At 42.5% G+C, this 12,513-nt stretch overlaps 1 protein-coding gene across 14 annotated transcripts in view; it reads left to right on the top strand.

Annotated features, from left to right (window-relative positions):
* Positions 1 to 12,513, top strand: part of LOC147021833 (putative pleckstrin homology domain-containing family M member 1P) — a 126,523-nt gene that overhangs the window by 43,839 nt on the left and 70,171 nt on the right. For all 14 annotated transcript variants that reach the window (XM_085892226.1, XM_085892228.1, XM_085892218.1 and 11 more), the window contains one exon: positions 757 to 902. In XM_085892226.1, coding sequence (XP_085748352.1) covers positions 757 to 902 — 146 coding nt within the window. The remainder of the gene's footprint in view (positions 1 to 756; positions 903 to 12,513) is intronic.

Consider the following 12,513-nt stretch of genomic DNA (forward strand, 5'->3'; position numbering starts at 1 on the left):
GATGTATTTGTGTTAAAAACAGAACAAATGCCAACAAGAGAGCATCAAGGTGGTTCATATGTTTTGTTTTGTTTTTCCAATTATTACCACCTCATGGGAATTTTGCTTAACGGGCCAATTTCCACCGGGAGCGGAAGCGAATTTTGGGCTACTACCTTGTAATATTGCAGTATCGTTAATGAGTGTATTACCTATGAAGCATCCATCTCTTATGAGCGGAGACGCATCTCTGTCAATGCTGTACTGCATGCAATAGGAAAAGATTGTCGACACGAATCTTTCTGACACCTGGAATTGGGGAATTTTGCTTTGCCCACGACGTTAAAACCGTGGGACTTCCATTTATTTTTCAAAATGAATTTTTCCGTTCAGACATTTTGCTTCCATTAAAGAGGTTTACAGCCTCGTCTACTTCTTTAAGGACTCTTCAAAAGGAAGGTTTCTATACTTGGATCAAAAGGTTGGTTGCCAGCTGGGAGGACATGTATTGAAGAGGAAGGATGTTTTTTTTTTTTTTTTTTTTTTTAACTAATGTCACATGAATGGAGTTTATCAATGTCACTGTCTGTTACATACTGTAGGTGGGGTGACATAACTTTTTTGGTGCCCTTCATAGTTGTGATAATTGAGAGAATCGCTTTGAGTTTAATTTATTAATTAATTTTAAGTTTTACCCTCATTCAAACTGAAAAAAAGAGCCAATGACTCGTACTTGTTCATCACATGAGGTGTATTTTCCCCTTTGCCAATTTTCAGGTTGCAGACATGACATTGGACTGCGTTTTGGCAAAGCAAAGGTTTGCGAGTTCAGCGGACGCTATTACTGCGAGCATTGCCACACTGATGATCTGTTCATCATTCCATCGCGCGTCCTACACAACTGGGACACTGTTCCACGAAAGGTGGTGTTTTTTTTTTTTTTTTTTTTGCACATTGGTACCATTTGCGCTATTCAATAGTTCCGATGATACAATTGTATGTTTGTTGTGCATGGATTAAAAAAAAAAAAAAACATCATTTCAACCCATCAACTCGATTTACTGTCAATTGATGTTTTTATATGTACACATGTGTATATGTCCATGTGAATTTCTATTTGGAAGTAACGGCATTATGCACTTGAAGAACTTGTGACTAACTTTCATCTCTTTCTCTCGTCTTGTTCTATTATATTTTCATTCTGAATCTGTTTATCATCAGTGACTTCAATATTAAATCTGGGTCGGGAACAGCCCCTGTTGTAATTGCAAAAATAAATGTATGGATCTTTTCCAAGAGTATCATTTCACATCCCACGTGTATTGGGCTCGATTGGGTTTTTAATAAACATGTTTCTGCTGTTGTGCATTCTTAAGGAAGATCATGGGAAGATTGAGAACTCTGGCATCTTGCAGTTATAAGTAATGGCTGTTTGTCGTTTATTTTTGCTATTATATAATTGTTAATTTTATGAATATCATTATTGTTATTATTTTTAAATTGACTTGCGAATAACCTGTCCGCCCCAGAATTATGGACAGAATTACTTGTAATACCCCCCCTCCCACCAGGAGCACCACCATATGATAGAAATTTCGTCTTCTTCTCCTTCTCTTCCCTTTATAAGGGGTGAGGTCCAACAATACAAAGATTTTGCCCTGCCTTGACCACAATACTCCTCCATTTCCCCCTGTGCTCAGCCATTTCTCTCCACTCTCCAACCACCCCCACATTATTGATATCCCTCCTCCCACAATCATCCCATCTCAACCATGGGCCCCCTCTTTTCCTCCTAACTTACTCCCTCAATCTATCCGCTCCCTTTGCCATTCTCTCTTCCTCCGTCCGCACCAAGTGACCAAGCCACTTCAGCCGGCTTTTTACCAATCTTCCCGTCAAGCTCATCTGCACATCAATCACCTCCCTTGGTTCATCCATTCCTCCTTATATTCACCCTCTTCATCCTGCAATCCTCCTGACCTAGTTGTTCTCGCAGAGCTGCAACCTCTGTTGTTGGCTCTCTGTCGGTGCCTCTGTTTACAGACCGTAAAGATAGGCCAGCGTCACACAAGTTACCAAAACCTTCCCTTTCAATTCGATATCTTTCTGTCCAGAATCCTCTCCAGTACCTTCTTGACATGACTTGGTAGCATAATGCCTCTGTACTTCCCTGGATATTGAACATCGACCTTCCTCTTCCATATCAGCACAACTCGTCCTGTCCTCCAATCCTGCGGAATCAAACCCCCTCTCATACATACAGGTAGTGGACAAAAAAAAGGAAAAACTTGGGTAAAATGAGGGATACAAAGCAACGGCTTCCACATGGGTGTGGCCCATGTTTTAGCTAAGCAAATAACATCCCAGCATGCTTAGGGTCATGCACAAAAATACTGCACAGGCCTGGTTGCCTATAATTATGGCTTGCATGGCTGCAAGAGGAGACCCCCCCAATGTTCCCATCCACAAAGCACGTGTGGTCGGTCACCCAATGGTTTGATGAGCATGACACTGATGTTATCCATATGTCATGGCCTTCTCGGTCACCAGATGTGAACCCAATCGAGCATTTATTGGATATTCGAGAATGACGCCTGAGGAAGCATTTTCCACCAAACAGGTGTGAGTTGATTGACTTTCTCGTGGAAGAATAGTGCCACATCCCTCCTGCAGAATTCCAGATGCTGGTGGATGCTATGCCACGGCGCATACAGGTCGTACTGGCCGTACGTGGTGGCACAATGCCCTATTAAGTGACTTTGCAATGGTGTTTCCATTTTTTGTCACTACCTGCACATTCATCAGCCTCTTCATCCAACTAACTCCGATTTCTCCCACAGCAACTATCATCTCCATACACACCTCATCAATGCCTAGCACTCTTCCCTTCTTCATCCTCTTTACTCCTGTCCACACCTCCTTCTCCATGATACCCACTGCCTCCACTTTCCCCTCTACAAAACACAGAAGCTCCAGCTCGCCGTTGCTTCCTCCCCGGTTCAACAGCTCCTTGAAATATCCTTCCAATACCTTCAATGCTGCTCCCCTCTGTCACCAGCCTCCCATCATAATCCTTAATCACTGCCCTTCCTCCCCCCTCCCCCACTCTTGCCCTCACTATCACCATCCCTGTCATGAGTCAATGAATAGATCATCTTCCTCCCACCATCCTCTTCCAACTTGTTAGACACTTCCTCTTCCATATCATTCGTCACCTTATCCACAGCTCTCCTTGCTGCTTTCTTATTTTCTCCATCCATGTGCAGCAAGCATGCATCCGGTTGTCCCCTGTATTCTCTTCCAAACTTCTTTCTTCTCCCCAGCTGCCTTAGCTACTTCCTCCATCCACCATACCTTATCTCTGCCCCAAATTGATGATGTGTCCTTTCCTGATGTCCGTCCACTCAAAACTTCTGCAATTCCCTGAAACACCTTTCCGTACTTCTTCAAAACCTTCGGATTGTTCGCTAAGTTCCTCATACTTGGCCCTCTACCTCTCCTTGTACTCTGCAGAGATGTTGGCCCTGCACTCCCCCACCTAATCATCTGCTAACCTCTTGTCTTAACTTCCCTCCTTTTATTCATGCATATAACAAACACCATTGGCTTGTGCTGGGTGGTGGCATGCTCTCCTGCCATTGCCTTACAATTCTTGATCCTCCACAACCGTCGCTTCCTCACTACCAACAAATCCAGTTCCATTCTATATTGTCCATTCCTGTAAGTAATATTGTGGCTGTCCCACTTCTGAAAGAACGAACCAGTTATGGCCATCCCATTTCTTGGCACCAGCTAACCCTATGTACACATACACACACACATACACATACACGCACACACACCCACTCCTCTTTCGCCACTCTCCCCTCCTCGTCTTGCTTTCATTTTCACACCTGACTCCTCTCCTCCACTCGACTCCTCTCCTCCACTCGACTCCTCTCCTCCACTCGACTCCTCTCCTCCACTCGACGCCTCTCCTCCACTCGATGCCTCTCCCCCACTCGATGCCTCTCCCCCACTCCTCGCCTCTCCCCCACTCGACTCCTCTCCCCCACTCGACTCCTCTCCTCCACTCGACGCCTCTCCCCCATACGACTCCTCTCCCCCACCTGACCCACTTCTCCCTCAGACTTGACTCACTCCCCAGCATTTACAAAGAGAGAATTGGGGTCCACACCCCACCATGAACCCCTGGGCTATTAATTAACTCTTTTTTTCTTTTTTTTTACCCCTTAAAACCTCACTGTGTACACCCTGAATACAATCAGCAGTTTTCAACTCATTCCCTTCAGCGGTTCAGTAGTACATGAAAGTCAAACAAACAAACAGACACCTCAAAGTAATAGTGACCAGAAAAAGTATCCATCCCCAGTGACAGGAAAAGTTTAAAGTTAATCTATCAATTTAAATTATTTCATGGACTTTAAAAAGGTTACTTGTGTTGCACGTTTGGTTTCACTCAGAACCAAAGCTCTGAACTACTTCTACCACCGCAAAATGGTGGTGCAACATTCGGCGGCTGTGCTTGTATTTCTCTAAAAAGAGGGCAAAATATACAGCGAATTGAGAAAGTATTCACACCCCTCGACCGTTTCACGTCTTGTTGCGTTACACCCTGAATTCAAAATGGATTCGATTTAAATTTTTTGTCACCGATCGACACAAAATACCCCGTAATGACAAAGTGATAACGTGTTTTTAGAATTTTTTAACAAATTGATTACAATGGAAAAGCTGAAATGTCTTGCATACCAAACATGAGATTGAAGAGGACGTGAAGGGTGAGGGTATTCTGGAAATTTTTCGGGGTGGTACCCGATGGGTTTTCTCTCTCTTTTTTTTTACTGTAACAGCTCAAAAAATATTTTGAATTAAAAACCACGTTCAGTTCTTTCTTTATAACTTACGAATCAATATAATCACATGAATAATAAATAAAAAAATTCCGATTTTGTGGACCTTTCAGGAAAACATCCATATTGTCGAATAGAAATATTGACAAGACCCAGGCCTGCAATGTTATGCTCAACGGGTTAGGTTTGACCTTTAAGCCCAATGTTGCACAAAAATTAACGTTTTTTGCTACACATTTATCTGTTTAGCATGTACAGAGACTAGTCTTCTCAACATATAAATAGTCTCCTTAAGAATCACAAATTTAGTTTCCAATTCTTGGCGTTTTACACTTGAGTGATCCAAATTGGCCTTTTTGCCTCACGCCAACTCACCTGACATATGATAGTTCTTTTTAGGAGATGGTATCGAGGCAGACCTTCTGAGAGGGCACCTCGACCCCTGGCCTCCAAGTAGCAAGGTCCCGAGGTCATGACCTCCCCCTTCATAGTCTGTGGGAGCCTTTGGAATTTTAGCCAGAAAATGTCATGTCACCAGGTAATAATTCTTATCCTAGGTCTGCTGTGAAGCCATAAAGTGTCATACAAGTCATTGCCTATACATCAATTCCTGATGCAGTTCCAGGATTTATTTTCTCAGCCAAGGTTTTGTGATGCATTAATCACTTCACAACCAGAAACGTGTTTTGTACATTGTTCATATCTTAATTCTTTAAAATACAATCTGCTTATTGGCTTTGGGGATTATTCCCCCCTTCCCCCTTTCCCTTAAAACATACTTTGACCTGCGATCAAATTGTTGTGTAAATTCACGCAGGTGCACAACGCAGCAATGCTACACTAACGTGGATGCAAAAACAATTCTTTTGTTTGACTTGCATGCAACGGTGCTTGCTCCGTCGCTTGGCATTTTTGTGTTCCGCTATGCTCTCCTGTCTGCCCATAGTGGGAGAGCACATTCCTTAATGGAGAGTTTCTTTTCAGTTCGCCTGGCCTTGTGCAGCTGACAGGAGTGGTAACACACAAAGGCTTTTATTCGTGCTGGGCTGCTGCTGCCTCTGAGAATTCTGACAAGGCCATTCTAGTCTACCTTGGCTCCACTTCTGCTGCTTCTTTTTTTTTTTCTTTCTTTTTTTTTGGGGGCCATCCCATGAATAGTAATAGGCGACGCACCAGGAATGCCTATGTGCTGTTTCTTTTCTTTTTTTTATCCCCCACCCTCACTCAACCTTTTCCTGTCAGAGTAAGTGCTATCTTAATTACAGATGGGCCATTTGCAAAGGTCGTCGCAGTTTCTGTGCAATGCGCTAGCGCTAAGCCACGAGGCTGATTTTTAGACTCGTTGCTCATATTTAAAAGGAAACTAGGATTTAACCAGTAATTATTCTGCACGCGCTATTATCAGGTGTCGTGGTTTTGAGATTTGTACGTTGACATAAACATGGAATCAAGCGTACACCTTTCCAGGTATGCCCAGTGCATTTTATAATTATAATTATTATTTTTCTCGTTTTTTTTTTGGGGGGGGGGTTGAGATGGTGATAAATCTTATAAATTACAATGAGAATGTACATCTTTATGAAGATATACATGGAAACCTGAAGACAAGATTATGCAATTTGGTCCATCATACCTGTGCCATATGCACACCCCCATGAACATAATCTATCAATTTAATTATATTTTCTGTGTTAAGCCCATTCTTATCATTATATTAATCTAATTTCATGTCCCAATTCCTTTTGTAATGAACCTAGTGGCAATATCCCATTCAATCCCTCGGCAAGAATGTATGCAGGGTACCAGCGTACAATGGCCTCGTCTTTTTGAGATGTACTATGTGATCTTTTATGTCCACAACCCTAATGCAGACAGCACAGCCAACCTTTCTCTTTTTTGTGTATGGATGATCGAGGCTTGTGGAAGAGCTAGAGCAGAATGGAAGGAAATGAAATGGAAAGGGGGAAACACCAACAGCAGAGTCAAAGTTTGAGTAAGATGAAGGGGAAGGAGAGAACACATGGGGATGGATGGACAAGGTGCGCACAAGCTGAATGAAACACAGCAACAAGACGAAGGAGGAAAGCAGGGATGAAACAGAAAAGGAACAAAGCAACCAACAACTAATGAACTAAAGAAGGTGAGTGAGAGGTGTAAAAATCACAATGACCTGGAAAAGAGTGCTGAGGAATGGGGTCATTTGGGTTAGAAGAGATAATGAGTATGGATGGGGGATTACCTGACGTAGTGGTGAACAGTTGTCTGGAAGCCCTGGAGGGAAGAAAGGGACTGAACTTTGCGACCCCCCCCCTCCCCTCCGGGGAGTGCATCCCCTGTGCTGGTATTGCACCAGCAGGGCAGGTTATGTTTTTTTTTGCTGTTGTTTTTGTCGGATTTGACTCCATGGAGATGAAAATCCATGATTGGTCAGCTCAGAGGCTACCTCGCTACCAAATGAGCTATCCAACTACCCCTCAGTTGACAACTAGGCCTCACATGAAGGCGCCATGTTCAAGTATTACGTGAGCGCGACTATTTAGCCTCTGAGATTATTTTACGACCGGATGCATTCAGGTCAATACGTTAAATAGTAGTCATTGAAAGGACTTTACCCTGTAATGTGTTCTTTGATTTAATTGAGCATAAATCTATGAGTAGTAAGGTGAAACATTTGGCTTGTCATTTGGGGTAAATTTTGCCTGATGCAGAAATATTTTGGAGTAGGCCTATAAACTACAGCAGAAAACCTAAAAGAGGGGGGGGGGGACATTTGGACCAACAATGCTTAACCATCGGGCCATTATAGCACACATGATAATATCAGCAGTGAGATGATTAAAGGAAATCATTATTTTGCTGCAATATCTCCAAGGTTTTGATTGAAATCCGCTGATAATCACAGGTTGGTATAGCTGGTTATGTAGTTGTTTAGAATAGCAGGTAACACATATTGCATCTTGACAAGGTGGGACATTTTGTGATGTCCACAACAAGACGTTGATGATGTAAAAACAAGATTTATAGTTCAGAGTTTAGTTAAGGGTTGGTTAGAAAATATACATTGAGGGTTTGTGGGGTGAAATGGGGATAATAATCGCATAGAAACTCCTTGGGTCATTCTTTTGAGTAAACTGTCAGGTCGTTGATCCTTTTTCAATTGCCTTATGATGTGGCAGCATTTGCGACTTCTCTTCCTGTGGTATAAGCCGAAAAGCATGTCATGTCCAGAACACATTTTCTGGTTGGGGGGAGGTGGTCTTAGAGGTCGATGGAGCAAAGATGACTCTCTTTGGTCGAGTGGTAAAGGCTTGTATCTTTGGCTGGTGTGCAAATTATATTCCCATGACTGTTCATTCTCACCGACCTGCACTTGTCAAGTGTATGCCAAGGGAGGTCACCATCAAGCAGGGAACTAAAATAGCTTGGTTTATGGCTTATGGGCAATGCCATGAGACCATCGGCATGACCTCAAAAATAATGTTGTAATTTCGTTTTAAACATCACTTTCATTTGTTGCACATAATCTTAATTTCCAAAGGGACACGATCAAGGTCAAACAGCACATCAATTTGTTCAGAAATGTGACTGACATCAACTTCCATGCCTGGTGTTGGCTTAATGGTTACGGTGGCGGGCTTGAGATCCTTGGGTCCTGAGTTCAAATCCTGCTCAGCCCTTGAATTAATACTAGGTGAGGTTGATTCAGCCTGTCATCCTTCCAAGGTCGGCAAAATGAGTACCAGCTTGCTGGAATGATTGAGCCATTCGAGTATCCTGCGTCGGAGTGGCGACCCGTCCCGGATTGTGCTTAATAGCCCAGGAGACTGCTTCAGCAGCATTGACGCTCTTTACAGAGTATGATCCCAGTGGATGGATATGAAAGAAACATTCAAATATGTTAAATCATCCTGCAGTCTCAAAAAAAAAATGAGTGCCCCATTTAGCTACTGATGAATCAGTAGTCTGTTACATATTCTTTCAAATAAAAGTGCTTTTATTCATGACTCCTGCTAAATAATGTCATGGAAACATTTAAAAAATTTTAAAAAATTGATATGTTGCAGAGTGCAATTCGAGTTATCAAAATGACCCTTTTTTATTTTTAGATCCTCGTGGAGGATCTTACTTGCATTGTTGTTCTTCATCTTCTTCTTGTGGACTTTTTTGTTTCACAGCCTACAGTTTTCATCGAAACTTCCTGAAACTTGGCATATAAATATAAAAATACCCACGCGCAGACAGTAACCATCTCCGATTTAAGAAATTCTTCCTTGAAAAAAAAGTTGACGTCATAATATCGCCGCTAATGGAAATCGCCTATACGAGTATCTCCGAAACTAGGCAAGCTTTTTGAATTTTGTTTGCGGGAATCAAGCCGAGCATTAGCACAGATAATTTATCGCAAACCTGATACATCACAATGATGTCAGACTCGTTTTTATGACGTCATCATTAAGAGGACGAGGATCTTATCTCATTTGAGCTTGTTTATTTTATTTTTTTCCCCTTTTGTGCTCTTATCTCTCAGATTTAATAGATGACAATTGGTATTTTCTCCTATATATGTGCTAATTATATGATAAGCAAAAAGAAAACTGATAAGATACAACTGCAGTACTTCAAAAAAAAGGCGACAAAAACTGTAACAGAAATTACTACGGTATGTAACGAAAGTTAATCATGATGAATCGAAGCCTGTGGATTATTGCATTATGATGAGTTGTGGAATGACAGGATAAAACATGAGAGGGCAGTGATAAACATAAAAGCAGACTAATTTACCCATAATCCAACTTGGTTTTTTTTTCTTCAGATCAGCCTCTTCATTGCTGATTTGTGGCATGCTAGATCATTTCACTCAAGTGTGATCGCATCAGACAGCCTGATTCACTTGAAGGATTCAAGTATTGCGTTCCTGGATAAGATTAGTGAGGCCGTACCATAAGATGTAAAGCTGATGTCAGTGTGGTCAGATGGTCCAGCATCAGAGTGGCGACCCATCCAGGATTGTGCCCAATAGCCAAGGAGACTGCTTCGGCAGCACCGATGCTCTGCACAGAGTACGGTCCCATTGGATGGATGGATAAATGGATATTTCTGTTCTTGAGAAAGTGGAATGGAAACTTTTCTACACCTCCCATGGCAAAGGGCCAATGGACGGCATCAGAAGATCTGTCATGCGCTACGTCTGGTAGAGTAAAGTTAGGTTATGAGAGATTATCGTAACAGATGCTGTGACTTTATGGCAGCCACTTCTGGTATGCAAAATGTCACCATCACAGAGTTGTCCCCATCAGACATCCAACAATGCAACAACGCATTGCATCTGCATCTTCAATGCGGCTGTGCCAATAAGAGGAGCTACTAGGTATCACTTCATGAAATTTATCAATGGAAATGTGGCACATTTCATTTTGACAAGGGATGGCACAGCAGTAGTACCAAACAATTGCTCTGATGAAGCATCACAAATCAAAGTTGGGGACTGGTTTGCGGTGGAGTATGACGGCATCTTGTTTCCAGGGGAGGTAGCAGGTCGCTGTGATGACAGCAGCTGCAAGCAATTGAAACGGTCCAATCCACATGCTAAAATATTCTACATGAGAGGGAAAATTTGTGTAAAATTCGACAAACCAACGAGCTATTAACCGTGGTCATTTGAAATTTCAAGGCAGGTTGTAGAATGTAGCACACCTGTGAATCATATGAACTTTACATCATTTTTTCTGCATACGCCGTCGAGGCTCATGGAAGAACTAGTACAATGAATGGATCAGGACGTAACAGACAAAAACAGGATGCAAAACACGGTTGCAAGGAGAATGAAACTCCAAGGAGGAAAAAGTGGGAAATTAGGAGGGATTTCCGTGTCGTTAACGAGGGTAGAAAAGATCATGGTTTTGGATTGGGGATGATCTGAGATGGTGGTGTACAGTTGTCTTGAAGACCTGGAGGGAAGAATGGGATTAAAAAAGATGTGAAAGTTGATTACACAGGCAGGAAAAAGGAGGAACAATTGAGTGGAGGTGAGCAGTGTTCCTGGATTTAGGTTCTTTTTTGTTGTTGTGTTGCCCCAGTCAGTTCTGCTTTAACAGGCCCGTGGAACGGAGATAGCTGATCGATCTCTGACGAGCGACCTAGCGATCCCTCACATCTATGATGTTGTGCTCTTGTCTACGTGGAGCCAGGACTGTGCAATCTCTCCATAATGTGTTTTTAGGTAGTTTTACCAGAAGAGGGTTAATGGTGGACGTGTGAGCCCTGCAGAAACCTGGTGTGGTGGGGATGGGGGGGGACAAAGCACAGAAAGAGCACAGGGTGCAAGACCAGAAAGGAGGTGGTAGAAGACAGAGAGACTACCGACCTTTCTGTGATGTCGAAGTGATAAGCCGATAAACTCAGCTTCAGCGCAGGAGATGCCAATGACATTGAAGGCCTTTCTTTCCACGGCATCAAGCTGAGCAATATGTGAGGCAGTGGAGCCAGCCCAGAGGGGAGAGTAGTCCCCCATCAAGCCAGATAATAGTCCAGGTAATCCAGCCCATTTTTTCACTTGATCGGGAACAAATTGCAACAGAATTTATTTTAGCGCAATGCATTTCTATGAGATCCCCAGAACACCATACTAAAAGTCCTAAGAAATCCCTGTTGCGGAAATACGTCTAATTTACATAAATCCAATATGGCGGCCAATTAATTATCAATATTGTGCCATATCTTTGCACACAGATGACATATTTGAGTGATTTCAACTTCTAGAATGGGTATTTTGTATATAAGGATGCATTTAGCATACTTTTAAACTTACCTGGAACAAAATCTTATTTGTATAAATCTAATATGGCCGCCAAATATCAATATCTTGCCAAATATTTGCTCTCAGATGATGTATTTAGGTGATTTTAAATTTCTATAATGAGATCTTTGGATCCAAGGATGCATTTGTAATAATTAAAAATTTCATTGGATGCATCTAGGACACACGCTATGTGCAAAGTTTGCATATGTATACCTGCAAATGATGCTTAATCTGCCGGAAAGTCATCCAGATGTCCATCAGCAATTTGAGAAAGGATACCATGTGGTGAGGCGCAGTGATAGGTACTGGGCAGGACTATCCACGGATCTCACAATTGAGCAAGTGCTGATGAGAAGTATAAAGACACATGGAGGCCTGACAAGAGGAAAAGGAATGACAGAAACTCAGCGGTTGGTGTGGGTCCTTTCCATGCCAGCATGTGCAAATATCAACGAGGCCATGCAGAAGCTCAGTGGCATCTCATTTGAAACCAGTGACCAGCACAAAGACCTGTCAAGCTCGACAAGCGAGAGATGTCAATGACACCCTTGATCTTATCAGCTATCTCGGGGAGAGAGATCCATTCGCACGGGATCCGTCCCTGTTTAACTTTGCAAATGGCATGACAGCCCAGGAAGGAGTCAACGTTGAAAGATTAAGAACAGTTGGAGAAAAGATTCTAGCATCCATGGTTGGGAAATCTGTAGAAGAGTTCACCTTCCAGAAATGTGATCGAGCGGTGACATTTAATTCAAGATCAACTGTCAAGATCAAAGGAGAATCTGTGAAGGTAGATCCACAGTTGATATTCCAAAGACTGGTAACCATTGGGGAGCGCTGTGAAGATCTACAGTCACTCTTCAAATATAAACTGTGTAGTTA

The sequence above is a fragment of the Eptatretus burgeri genome, chromosome 8 (genome assembly GCF_056783735.1).
Source record: "Eptatretus burgeri isolate ZD-2024b chromosome 8, Ebu_testis_v1, whole genome shotgun sequence".
In the NCBI taxonomy this organism is placed as follows: domain Eukaryota; kingdom Metazoa; phylum Chordata; class Myxini; order Myxiniformes; family Myxinidae; genus Eptatretus; species Eptatretus burgeri.